At 43.7% G+C, this 12,916-nt stretch overlaps 2 protein-coding genes across 7 annotated transcripts in view; one reads left to right on the forward strand and one right to left on the reverse strand.

Moving 5' to 3' along the window:
• Positions 1-7,316, reverse strand: part of SLC38A6 (solute carrier family 38 member 6) — a 45,167-nt gene extending 37,851 nt beyond the window's left edge. The window contains exons 1-4 of the mRNA XM_083837631.1: positions 7,121-7,316; positions 6,898-7,013; positions 6,138-6,211; positions 1,958-2,010 (exon numbers count right to left, since the gene is read on the reverse strand). Of these exons, the coding sequence (XP_083693757.1) occupies positions 1,958-2,010; positions 6,138-6,211; positions 6,898-7,013; positions 7,121-7,300 (423 nt within the window). The 5' untranslated portion in view covers positions 7,301-7,316. The remainder of the gene's footprint in view (positions 1-1,957; positions 2,011-6,137; positions 6,212-6,897; positions 7,014-7,120) is intronic.
• Positions 7,317-7,384: 68 nt separating this feature from the next.
• TRMT5 (tRNA methyltransferase 5) lies at positions 7,385-12,560 on the forward strand. 6 transcript variants are annotated; one of them, XM_083837625.1, is made up of 6 exons: positions 7,609-7,968; positions 8,069-8,279; positions 8,585-9,234; positions 9,630-9,754; positions 11,266-11,920; positions 12,261-12,560. In XM_083837625.1, exons 2-6 carry the CDS (start codon positions 8,239-8,241, stop codon positions 12,323-12,325), a joined length of 1,536 nt encoding a protein of 511 aa, XP_083693751.1. In that variant the 5' UTR covers positions 7,609-7,968; positions 8,069-8,238; the 3' UTR covers positions 12,326-12,560. The 6 variants fall into 6 exon arrangements, with proteins under 6 accessions (XP_083693753.1, XP_083693755.1, XP_083693751.1 ...); XM_083837628.1 differs by having other exon boundaries at positions 7,610-7,968; positions 8,069-8,207; XM_083837627.1 differs by lacking the exons at positions 7,609-7,968; positions 8,069-8,279 and adding an exon at positions 7,385-7,500.
• Positions 12,561-12,916: the final 356 nt, after the last annotated feature.

Consider the following 12,916-nt stretch of genomic DNA (forward strand, 5'->3'; position numbering starts at 1 on the left):
AGGTCCTGCAGTGGTCTGGCTGTATTATTAGCGAATGACTAGGATGAGAAAAGAACAATTTTTAAAAAATAAAATCAAAAAAAAAAAATTAAAAAACCTGCCACCTGCACCCGACTAAGCTGAAGAAAGTTCAGGGTCAGGACTGGAATTCAGAATGATTGTGATAAACTAGGAGAGTCTAAAAAAAAAAATCAATAAAGCCAGTTAAAAGCAATGCATTCGGGAAGTAGAGATCGCATATATGACTTACAGTTATTAGATTGCAAGTAGAGAAAACAGGCTGAGATAAAGCTACCAGCAGCAGCCACAGTAATGACAAATCTTGTTTTAGGATGCAGTAACAGGCATGCTTGATCTAAAATACAGGTAATTGCATTTGCTGTTGCTGTCGAGTTGTTAGCCAGCTTACTGCGTTCCCTTTTGCAGCCATGTTTTAAGATAAATGTATAAACATCAAGGATATTTCAAGAGAGAAAAAACATCAGTTCATCGGAAAAGCTTGGCGAACTTTGTTTTATTATTTAATCGAAACAACAGCTTCTCAACTGAGATATATTCCAGTGATGGAATGCTCTCCGTACACACTGAAAATGGAAGACCAGACGATATTTTTAGAAGAAATGACTGTAGTTCTTAAAACAGAACTACTAAACAGTAATATTGAGGAGAATAATAAAAATAATTGACTTTGTCTACACAGTGAAGCTGTGAAAACTCTTTAATTGAGTAACATTGAACGTTCATGGAATAACAGATTCAACAAATGCCTGCCAAGAACAGCTTATATATGTTTAGCCCTACTTGAGAGAAGGGGCAGACTTAGTCACGTTTTAATACTTCCTTAAGCTCTACATTTCTATGGCTTCTGCATCAAGTGGCTTGTGGTTAACATGTACAGAACAGACCCTCCGAAAAAAAAAATTTAATACATTGCTAATATCAAGATTTATCTTCTCTTGATGTTGATCACATCGTAACTCTGATCAATAAATATTGATCCACGCAGACTAAGCTCATTATCTGCTTATTAATGCTAATGGAAGAATTACACCTGGTAGCTCAGATTTAATTCTCTGTTACATTAAAATAGAATAAATCAAACTCTGGTCTGTTAAGCAGAACTCGTTTTTTAATTTTTTTTTTTTTTTTAGAAAACCATTAAAATTGCATTTCTGCATGGTAAACCTGCTTTTAGAATCATTCAACTGAAACAGAGAGCATAGTAGTCTTATTATTATATGTATTGTATTCACTATTAGCATTTCCTGTGTACCCACTATTAGTGAACATCATCTATTAAGAAAAACAGATCGAGTAAAACTACTAAAAAGGTTTGGCTTACATGCTGAGTACTCTTATACCAAAAACGGTTTATGATTTTTTTTAACCGTAAGATAAAGTAACAAGAAATGTTCATCTGAACAGCTTGTTAAAAAAAGAAAAAAAAAATCAACATGCACAAAATATATTCTTGTTTATTTATTTTGTAACAACTACACGAAAGGCAAACACTTATCTTAGATCTCTATTAAACACTAAAACAACACCAGTAAATCACTTAAGTGTCTCTTAACAATTTATAGCAGCAGTACAACGGGACTATAACCAACCTGAAATGGATCGCTGAGCCAACTTGATGATAAAGCCAGTGAACACGCATTTGTGAATACAATTAAGAAGTGAACACACTAACAGGAAAGCAGCACAAAACCTTGCATTTAAGAAACATCTGTTTTACAGTTAACTATTCTTCAGGCTTCCATAGACCAAAAACACTAACTGAAAGGTAACAAAGAGTTGTTTTCAGGAACTAATGGATTTTTTTTTTATTGATACTAGACCTTCTGTAATTATACTACATATTTCACCTGTATACCTTGACTGTGCAATGAACAGTTGTATATATTGGAAGTGTGAGAACGAAAAGAAAAATACACAGATAAAACCAGACACTTACCTTTCCAGGTGATCCAAATGCAAACAGGCCAAGGTCTTCATAAGACATAACAGCTGTTAATGAGAAGAAAAAAAAAAAAAAGCTAAAATATTTCTAACTCCAAAATCACCTAAGAGCTCCAGTTTTGTCTTTTTTTCCCTTTTTAAATGAACACAGTTGAGGATCAAATTTAGGGAGTATTTTATACTATTCACTAAATAGCTTTTACATACACCTGTATTCCAGCTAAAAAATACAACTAGATGTTCAATCATTCACAGATTTTCCAGAAATTTACTTTAATATTAGAAATAGTATTATTATTTTTTACTACTACTACGCTGGCAGCAAATTACCTTCTCCCAACCCCTTTTGCAAGTGATACTACAGATGAAGAACTTTGAAATTAGTCTCAACAATTAGTTGCAAGCTATCATTTGTTAAGTATGCACTTGCTTTTAAATGAAGACGATAACAGAAAATCTGTTTTCATCTCTCTATGAATACAAACATCAATTATCACGTTGCCAGCTTTTAAGAACTCGACACTACTCGTTTCCAAGACAGCTGAAGGTAAACACCTTCCTGCGTTGAAATCTGTTATTAAAAAAAAAACAAACAAAACAAAGCACACCAAAGCAAAGACAAAAACGGAAGAAAACAAAATGCCTGCCTTTACTTGCACCTCACTTAAATAATTACATGGAAATAGGCTGTGGTTTCCTGTACTCTTTTGTTGAGCTTTAGCTGAAGCTCACTTCTATATTGATGGTAACTCAAAACAATCCCTTTTCAGAAGGGAGGAAGTCCTGTTAAAGCCCTCTATTGTTGTTCTGCATTTTGTTATTAGGAGCTCCAGCGATAGCAAAAAGATTAAAGCTCCCCGAGAAACACCCCTCCCTTTCTCGGTATATAATAAAACGGTCCAGAGTTGTAAATGCCTCAAAGGGTAAAATTAATCCCCAAACCACATAACTGTATTGTCATAACGCTTGCTTTTCCTCCCTGGTTTCTACCTGGTACACGACCGTTCCTGCTCCCATCGCGTCCTAATTGCGGGCACAGCCCTGCAACGCGAGCTGCTCGGGGCAGACCTTCACACCTGAGAGAAGCTGCTCTGAAATAAACGAAACGAGACCTGGGAGACCCAGGCAAGGACTGGGATCAGATGGCAGGACTGGACCCTCGCACTGCCGGCCGAGGCATTGTCCTTTTGCTAGGTACTGCGCACACCAGGTCAATGCGCTACCGGAAAAAAGATAAAATTTCATCTTCTCACACGACTTTGTCGAGGACGACGTTCCACATTCTGCTCTACGACTGACATTAATACGCTATGAAAAAGTAAATTAAGTGACAAAATTAAATAAGCCAGAGTCTGCTCACAGCAAAAACCTGGAAAATTCTCCTATGTCTGCCGTTACACTAAGTTATATACAGATACAATTAAACAACTGATGTGTTATCAAATTTTACCCTGTGTTTTTCTTCATTTATATTTACGAAGCAGTTGATCACGAGAAAAAAAAAAGCATTTTAGAAGGCCATTCCCAATGGCATCAAATATCAGCAAACTTTTAAATGTGTTTAGTAAAGAGCTGCTTTTACCGCATGGGAACAAATACAGATAAACTTGGAGTTACCAATAAAGAGAACAAAGTTTCCACGCGAGTCCAAAACAGCAAAATGAAACCTTAGGAGAGTATTTTCTGTAGTTAGTCTGTTTTTGTAATGAATTTAGTTCTGTGAACACTGAGGAAGCCTTAATCACATTACTTCTGTAATTTCAAAAATACACGGAACAAAATATTAGGCACTATGGATAGAAACACATTCTGCCTGGTTGGCTTAATTCCTAATATGTTATTAATACCATAAAGAAATTACCCATTTAATCCCAAAGTGAAATTGGAAAGTATAACACTGGCAATATTCATGACTACCTCCAAAATGGAAAAAACAAAGCCACAAAACTTCAAAGTATATCCCACTTAAATTCCCAATTCCTCTACTTCACTGAATGAGTTTAGCTTTTGTCAGCCCAAACCCTACAACAATTTATGTAGTACTGAATTAACACAGGGAGAAAACACTGACTAATCCAAATCCAACACTTTACACATGGCAATATTAGCTTTCTAATTCTTTTGGTCTACGTAAATCATTTGACTTTGACAAAGTCACTCTAGATCAACATCATTTTCAAACTGAAGGCACTTCTTTGTTTTTAAACTACAACTAAAATGCTTGAGCTTAATAAATTTTGGTCTCTGTTTAAAATGGAATTAAGGCTTCCTTTTTGGAAGGTATTTTATATGTCAACTCTTTCCTAGGATTACTTTTACGACTTGAATACCTGAATGAATAGCTTACAAACACTCCCCAAACCGTTTTTATTTTCTTACCTTCCACCCATCAAATTTTCCAAGCTCGTTTTTTATAGAAAACTACTAAAATCCCTAATTTCTTGCCATGAATTAGGCTCAATATTGTAATACCGTTCACAAACATCTGCATGTTTTACACATTAAAAAAAAATGCTCAGTTATCTACTTTGGAAGCAAGCATTTATACTGATTTTACTTTGCAAAGGCACAACTGGTCATAATTCTGGAATGGGATTTAACATGAAATTAGTTCAATAATTTACAGAAATTACAGTAAAATCTCCCCCCAACCCCCTCCAAAAAAAAAAAAAAAAAAACACACAGAGAGGGCCATAAAGCCAGCAGATATCTCAACATAGTTCTAGTGCTAGTATGACCTGTCAACATTAAGTGATAACCAATTACTAAACATAAGGTGCTAATTTCAGACAACGTAAATACTTTACCCTGTCATTCAGTATTATTTTTTTGGTTTTGGATATATGCATTTCAAAAATTCTTTCTGGAGGTAGAATTTTGCCTTTGAACAATAAATGAGTTAAACCATTCTTGTGTGTTAGCTCTAAGTTTAGTTTTCCCCCCTTTCCTTCCTTTGCACTATCCCCAGCAGTTCTTTTGCAAGGATATCTTCTTATTTTACAAGATAACAACACAATACTACCTAGTGCCTACGTAATACAGAACCTCAGATCATTTTTTTGTGATATTTGTTCACCTCTTATCTCAAACTCCCTTTTTTTCAAATGTATCTTTCTAGCTATTTATTTCAGGTCTTCAATCTTTTCTAATAAACAGAGCTCCAAGAGGGAAAAAAAGAATGCCAGAAACTTGGTCCCAAATCATCAAACAGCCACTGATATCACACATTAAAGTAGCCCTACCTCTGAAGACTTTTTTAAAGAATGTATGAAGAAGATCACTCAACAGGTGAAGACAGGAGCAGCAGATCTAAGAAGAATCAGGAAGCAATCATCTGAGAGACCAAAGCTAGCTATAGAAAGCACAGCCAATAAGGAAGAAATGGAAGCTTTCTCCCACCACCTTTGAAAAGAGGGGAAAACAGATGAGATGGAAACAATAACCAGGTGACTGGAAGAGATGGAGAATTCCTCCAATAACATCTTTGCATACCAGAACTCAAGGAAGCAGCCAGTTGTTTTGGTAACCGTTTTTAAAAAGCAAGAATTAAAACATTAGCAGCAGATTAGAAATCAGATGTTAGAATCTACTCTTTAGACATTCTCAAAGCAGTATAATTTCTAACTAAGGACTGCGATACGACTTCACATTATCAAAAATGCTGTAATAACACACATCCATAGAGTGCCATGGGAATTATAACAACTCGGTTTGATTACAAAACCTGACAGGTATCCATTTCGAACAGTGAACAGTTCTATACAAGTAGAGTAATGAAAGTTGGCTGTTTATGGATCTTACTTTGCTGAAAGCAACAGTGAGACTGTGCATAAATACAACCACACACGAAAACGGTGTGGTCCAACTGGCACCAAAACAATTTTGCTACAGACATACAGGATCTCTCTTTTTGGAGAGATGATAGATGTATTTTGAAAAAAAGTAAAACTGAAAATCTAGAAACCAGATAGTTTTGCACTTCCTTTTTATAATACATTTTGAAATTACAATTCTATGGCAATTAGCAATCATTAAAAACCTAACGTATTTCAACAGCAGTGAAGTAGACATGGCGATATGTTAACATGTTGTTAATTATAATAATTATAGGGGTTCATGTCTTTGTACTACAGGCAAGGAAAAATTTCACTGTTAGACAAATCCTTCCCACTTACCAGTCTGAATGCACATACTGAGCAGAAGAAACACAGAGTAAGAGGCAAGGCTGGCAACAATCAGCAGCAAGATGCTAAAAATACAAGAGGGTGAAATTTAAGGCATTTTTACAGGTCAATGCAGTTTCTTTTTTTAAAAAAAAAAAGATTCCATTGCAAACAGTGTATCACAGGACACGATTTCCTCATTTTATGGCTTTTCTTTGCTGACTGTGGTTCACTCGGTCGCTGACTGTCCCAACCCCTGCTAAACCCCACCGCTTCTCATATCGTGCACCACTGCGTAGGGTGAAGACATGAATCGCAGCGAGGACGTGACACAGAAACGTGTGCACACAGGAACACAAAGGGTAACTTGAAATAAAGCCAGGTTTGTGACCAGAAGGCGGTGAGAGCTGACAGCCCCGGCCCACTCCCAGCTCGGTGCACGCACCCGGCGGCGGCACCAGTGGGTTCACGCATTTTGGGTGGGCAGGCACCCCGCTCCCAAAGGCCCATTTCTGCAGCACGGCGGTGCTCGGACATAAATATATCGGTGCAGGGGGATGTAAATATATGGGTCCGGTGGGAGAAACGCCCAATAAATCACCACCGAGCAGCAAATATGGGCAGCGCTCGTGTTGGGCCAGATGTGAGCAACCAGAGGCATGAGAGCTCACCCAGGGATGCCCACAGCACACGGAACTCGCTGCTCCTTGGGCCCCTGTCCCTGTCCCTGTAATTAATCACCCTCCCCGCCGTAATTAATCCCCCCGCTCACCTGAAGCCCAGGACGCCCGTGCTGGCCATGGCGAAGGACAAGCCCAGCGCCCCGCTGCCCATGATCGCGTTCATCAGGTTCAGCACCGCGCAGCCGAAGGAGGAGCCGGGGGGCCGCTGGGGAAGGAAGGGCAGGGCGGCGTGAGGCGAGACCCCAAACCCCGACCCCAAACCCCTGCCCCGAGCCCCCCCCAGCCCCTCCCGGCGTCCCCCCTCTCACGCACGCTGCTGGGCGGCGGCGGCGGCAGCAGCAGCGGGGCGGACTCGTCCCAATCCCGGTCCTGGTCCTGGTCCTGATCCCAGTCCCAACCCCGGTCCCCATCCCGGTCCCGGTCCCGGTCCCGGTGCCCATCCCCGGGCCCCGCGCCCCCCTCCCGGCCCCGCGCCCCCCGCGGCTCCTCCATGGCCCCGCCCGCGCCGCGGCTCCGGGAGGGGCGGGGCCGAGCCGCACCGAGGGGGCGTGGCTACAGGCGGAGGGGGCGTGGCCTCGACGCAAACCCCGCCCCCTGCCTCTCGGCCGGGCGGAGCGGCCTCAACGTCACGGTGCGCGCGGCGGCGATGACGTCACGGCGGCGCCGGCGCGCGCGGCGCGGCTCGGTATGAGGTGAGGGCGGGGTGGGTGGCGGGCGCGCGGTTGCCATGGCTACCGCTCCCCCCAGCTCCCCCCTCCCACCCCCGGTTGCCATGGCAACCGCGCGGCCTACCCGCGGGGCTGCCCCGGGCCGGCCTGGGCCTAGGCCGCGGCCGGGCCCTGCTGGGGGAGCGGCTGCGGGACCCCCGCCGCCGTCTGGGGGTCGCGGCCCCCGGTGGGGCCTCGCCAGGCCCCTCCCCGGGCACCCCCGGCCCTCCGCGGGGAACGCGGTGTTTGGTTGTGAGCCAGCGGGGCAGGGAGGAGCGCCCTGCCGGGAGCTGGCTCGGAGCTGGGTTGTCGCCGCCAGCCCCCGGGCTGAAAGCAAACTGCCCGGGCAGTCAGGGAGCACGTCGGGCTCCAGCCCTGCCGGCCCCGTCGGTCCCCGTCAGGAGGGAAAGGCAGGGCCCCTCAGGCTGTCTGCGGCGGGGGAAGCACTTAAAGGTGTGCGGAGCTACTGCTCAGGTTGCCGTGCTCACGAACGAGCTGTGCAGAGTGGTTCGGTCCCTGAACAGGCGTTATTAATTCCTCCCCGTACCTGCAGGAGAACTCTGCCTTTAACCCGTGGTCTTTCTGCCAACTGAGGCGGTCCGTGAAGTAATGACACTACAGAGCGTGTAACCCCCTACACTGGGCTACAGGAGGCAGGAATTGCTACAGACCAACAGTGACCGCTGTTGCTGGTAACTGTTTTCTAGCAACCGCTGCTTGGTAATGCATCTTATCAGAAGAGATCCAACAGCAGGGTCAAGACGGTAGAATTTTTTTATTTGGCTTGCTGGGATTAATACTGCATTTATTAGAATAGAGAGAGGCTGTTGGGTTTTGGCAGGAGAGGCTTGTCTCACTGCTTCAAGTTAGCTAAAGTTTGAAAATGCGTTTGCAGAAGGACAGAGATTTGTAGGGTATAATTCATAGTAAAGAGCTTTTACAAAGCTATTGTGGGTTCTTTGGTACTAATGGAAATTCTAGTTTAAGAGACCAGCAAATCCATGTGATTTGCAGCCTTTTTAATGGAATGATTACATAATGTCTATAAAATGAATAATTTCTCTTCTAGGACGTTATGGAGATTTGGATACTCTGCCAGACTACTGAAAACTAATCATTCTAGGACAGCTGCATCAAATACATCATTTCCAGCAGTTTGGATGCTATTGGCGCAACATCCTGGCAGAATACCTGGACTCTCTGCGGTAGCTCAGAAAGCCAGTTTTTGTACAATGCGTGAAACCGTGGAGGATAACGCCGACCCCGAACTGTACTCGCCGCATCCCGAAGTGCGTGGGATGACCCTGCTCAACAGAGAAGCTTTCAAAAGGACGGTCGTCGTTCCGGTTCTTAAAGTAAAGAAAGAAATCGTACATACTTTGATGAAGTCCCTGAAGCACGCGGTACTACGGCGTCCTGGTCTAAAGCGAGTGATTGAGGATCCAGGAGATGAGGGCAGTAAACTTGTTATACTGGATCCTCATAAAGTACCAGAATTCTCACTGGGACAGGCAGAGCAGGAGGTATTAAAGCAGCTTAACATTCCTCCTGAGGTATCCAGGTATAACTTGGAGCTGACGTACGAGAATTTCAAGTCAGAGGAGATCCTCCGGGCAGTCCTTCCTGAAGGCCAGGATGTCGCCTCTGGTTTTAGCCGCGTTGGTCACATAGCTCATTTCAATCTTAGGGACCATCAGCTCCCTTACAGACATTTGATTGGTAGGTAAAACGACTCTGATCAGAAAAGTAATTTTTTACTTCCAAAGATATTTCTACAAGTATTCTACCAATAAATTACTACTTGTTCAAAGAAAACCTCAAAGCACTCTTCGTTGCTTTACGTTTTGGCTTTAAATAGCTTTGTGCAGATCTTTACCTGTACACAAAGGGCAGTTCTTTCCTCTTAGGGTAATTGCAGTCGCACTTCACTGAGCATGGGATCAGGGTAAAGTATGTGCTTTAGTAAGATCCCGCAACATCTGCAATCGTTAGAGGGAGGTTGTTCTAATGCACACAATTTTATAAACGTGACTGTAGACTGTTGAGTTTGTATCTCTTAGAACATCCACAGGCTGCAGTCCCCTAACCAGCGTATCTCGTGCCCTTTCTTGCAGGACAGGTTATAATCGACAAGAATCCAGGCATCACCTGCGTGGTGAATAAAACCAGCATTATTGACAGCACGTACAGAAACTTTGAAATGGAAGTGCTCGCTGGAGAGAGCAACCTGGTCACTAAGGTAGAGGATTTTTTCCCCTTCTATTTTAAATTTAATGTGCTGAAAGCCAAAGACACGTACTAGAAAGCTGTGAGGAAGAGACACTGATAACACCATTTATTTGCACGGTGCCCTTCCTCACTCCTTTTGGAGTGCGAGAGTTGGCAGTTACTTCTGTCTTCCTTTGTCCTGCTCTGCCACGAGCAAACTCACAGCTATAGGGATCAAGAAGGTAAGTGTTCTTCCCAGCTCGCAGCCTACTTTCAATAACATGTAAAAGCAGCTGAAGTAGAGGTTTCTTACCAAGATACTAGTTACAAACTTGAAGGGGGTATTTCTCACTCTGAGGCCGAAACATTTAGTGGATTTGATCTAAAAAATAAAAGTTTCTTAATTTTACCAGTCCTTGTACTTAAATCTGTCTGGCTTTGCAACTTAGGCAAGAGTTTGCCTGATCCTGTTTCTTTTTCTGACAGCTAGAGGACAAACCTCATCTCATTTATTTTGAGATTTTTCATGTGAACAGCATTATTAAACTGCCAAGTATTCTTCCCTTGGGGATTCTTGTCTTTAGCTGGAACCTTGGCCGCTGGTTTGACCAAAAAATATCTTTCATAGCTGTTAGCAGTTTTATTCTTTTAGGAGAGAAAATATGAGGTTACCAAAGTAAAACGTTGAATAGCTCGGTGGCAAAGAACAGCACATGGACGCAGAAGGCATTTGAACCGTCAGGTCAGAAGGGACGATCAAATATTTTGGAGATGATATTAGCCCGTTACGCACACATCTGGCACACCCCCGGGCTGCGCGCGGGGGAATGCCGGTACACCTCAGCGTTTGTTCCTTCCTGGCAAAGCAAACGCTGCGGTGATTTGGGTCGTTACTGCAGAGTCACGCCGTGCGAGTGTGGTAAAGCAAAGTGGGCGTTATCCTGCATCCCTCTCTCATCAGAACAGGCACCGTTTCTTTGTAGGTCTGTTCGTAGGATAGCGGCCATCGCAAAGTCTGGGTTTGGCTCTGTTTCCAGACTCCCGTCACCCCGAGAGATAAAACGCAGTATTTTTTCAAGCTGCGCAATTGGCTCCCAGCGGCTTTGAATTTGGCTGAGTGCTGCCGTTCCCGTGCTGCAGCATTCTCAGGCACTTACTGACTGTGTAGACGCTGTGCTAAGGAGGATTTGAGGCATCTTCGCAAGATCTGCTTTCAATAACGGAGTTTTCAGACAGCCACAAAGCGTTTGGAAAGCCTCAGGTTTTTATTTTATGGTCATTCTAAGTTGCTGCTTTATTTCCACCTGGTGACTAAGACATGCGTAAGCCAGCCATGTGGATTGACAGTTGGAACGTTCCTGATGGCTACTCCCGATGAGTAGGCCTGTTTATACAAGATTTCTGTGCACTATTAATGGGACAAATGTCGGTGTACACATTTTGATAAAGCACCTTGTTTTTCAGCCGTCTTAATTATTGATACTACTTTAACATGTCTGGAATTTGAACACAGAGGCTTAACCAAATATTTTGGACTTTCAGGTCAAAGAAAATAATATCTCATATGACTTGGACTTTGCTAAGGTCTACTGGAACCCCCGTCTTTCCACAGAACATGGCCGTATCGTTGAGCTTTTAAAGCCCGGGGATGTCCTTTTCGATGTCTTTGCTGGGATCGGACCTTTTGCTATCCCGGCAGCAAAGAAAAAGTGCGTCGTATTTGCAAATGATCTCAACCCTGAATCCTACAAATGGCTTCTGCACAACTGCAAGATAAACAAAGTAGACAGCAAAATCAAAGCATTCAACCTGGATGGCAGAGACTTCCTCCTGGGGCCAGTAAGAGAAGAACTTAGTAAAGCGCTCGCGCTTGAAAAAGAGGAGCAGAAACCCGCTGTCCATATAGTCATGAATTTGCCAGCTTCGGCTCTTGAATTTCTGGATGTTTTCAGGCATCTCTTGGTCGGAGAGCCCTGCAGCACTGCTGTCCTTCCCACGGTGCACTGCTACGGCTTCTCCAAACATGAAAACCCAGCCAAAGAGATTCAGGAACGGGCCGAGGCTTCGCTGGGAGCCTCCCTAGACGGGCGCTGTTCTACGTACCTGGTGAGGAACGTTGCCCCAAACAAGGAGATGCTGTGCATTAGCTTCCAGGTTCCAGCGGATGTGCTGTACAAGAGGCCCTGCCCTGCTGAAGGTGAGGAACAGCCCTCCCGCGTGGCTTCCAGCTGTCAGCCTGCACCTTTTGCCCTTTCAGGCCGGTCCCGCCTTGTCTGTCCTGTGTGTCAGTGCTGTTACGGTGTGGCACCCAGATGCAGGTCAACATGCAGCGTGGTGCAGGTCTTCTGAAAGTCTTCTTTGGCACTTGGTAAAGAAAAGACCTCCCTCACTGCTGTAACAGTTTTCTTTGTGACCATTAATCCTGATCCTAAGCCCCATCACTTCTTGTTAAATCCCTTAAGCATTGCACGGCTTGTGGTTCGGTTCCGTCTGTTTCCCGTATGTTAACTAACTGAATTTTTCTAACTTTCTTCCAGAAAAACCAGCCTCTAAGCGTCTGCGTACCAGCAAAGATTTTACTGAAGAAAAGTTAGCGAGTTGAAGACCAGAGTTTGGGTAACAACCTTACTAGTTTGTGTAAGGTACGCCTAGGTTACGTCTCGCCTACCCCTTGAATTGTTTGGCGAACACCAGTGTTACCTGCCTGAGGGGCAGAGCTGCACAGTGCGTGTCGCAACTCTCCTTTGTGAGCATCGCTTCCTGCATTTACCGTTTCTAATTGTGGGATCAACAACCAGATCGATATTGTTCAAAACAATAAAACAGCTTTTTTGTAACAGTGTTTTGGTACTCTCCTGTCTCACACCCTGTGATAATTCAGTGACACAGACTGGGGTCATTTTTAGCAGTGCTATTTTGAACGTGTGCAGTTTGTCGTGCAAACAGGTTTTTATATTTTGTGGGCCTGGCAAGATGACTTGCATGGCCCCTGCATTTACAGTTTAGAATGGGATTTTCTTCGACAAACGGTTTTGGTGGTTAAGAGTACGAGGTTACTGTTGGCAGATGCACAACCAGCTCTTGTGTAAGCAAGATAACCTCTCAAAAACTTGATCTCAGGTAGAAAGAGGCACAAGTAGCCGTGTATACTTGCTCCTGGGCTTTTGGAGCAATAAATGCTTTTTACCACGAT

Source organism: Anser anser (assembly GCF_964211835.1).
Source record: "Anser anser genome assembly, chromosome: 5".
In the NCBI taxonomy this organism is placed as follows: Eukaryota; Metazoa; Chordata; class Aves; order Anseriformes; family Anatidae; genus Anser; species Anser anser.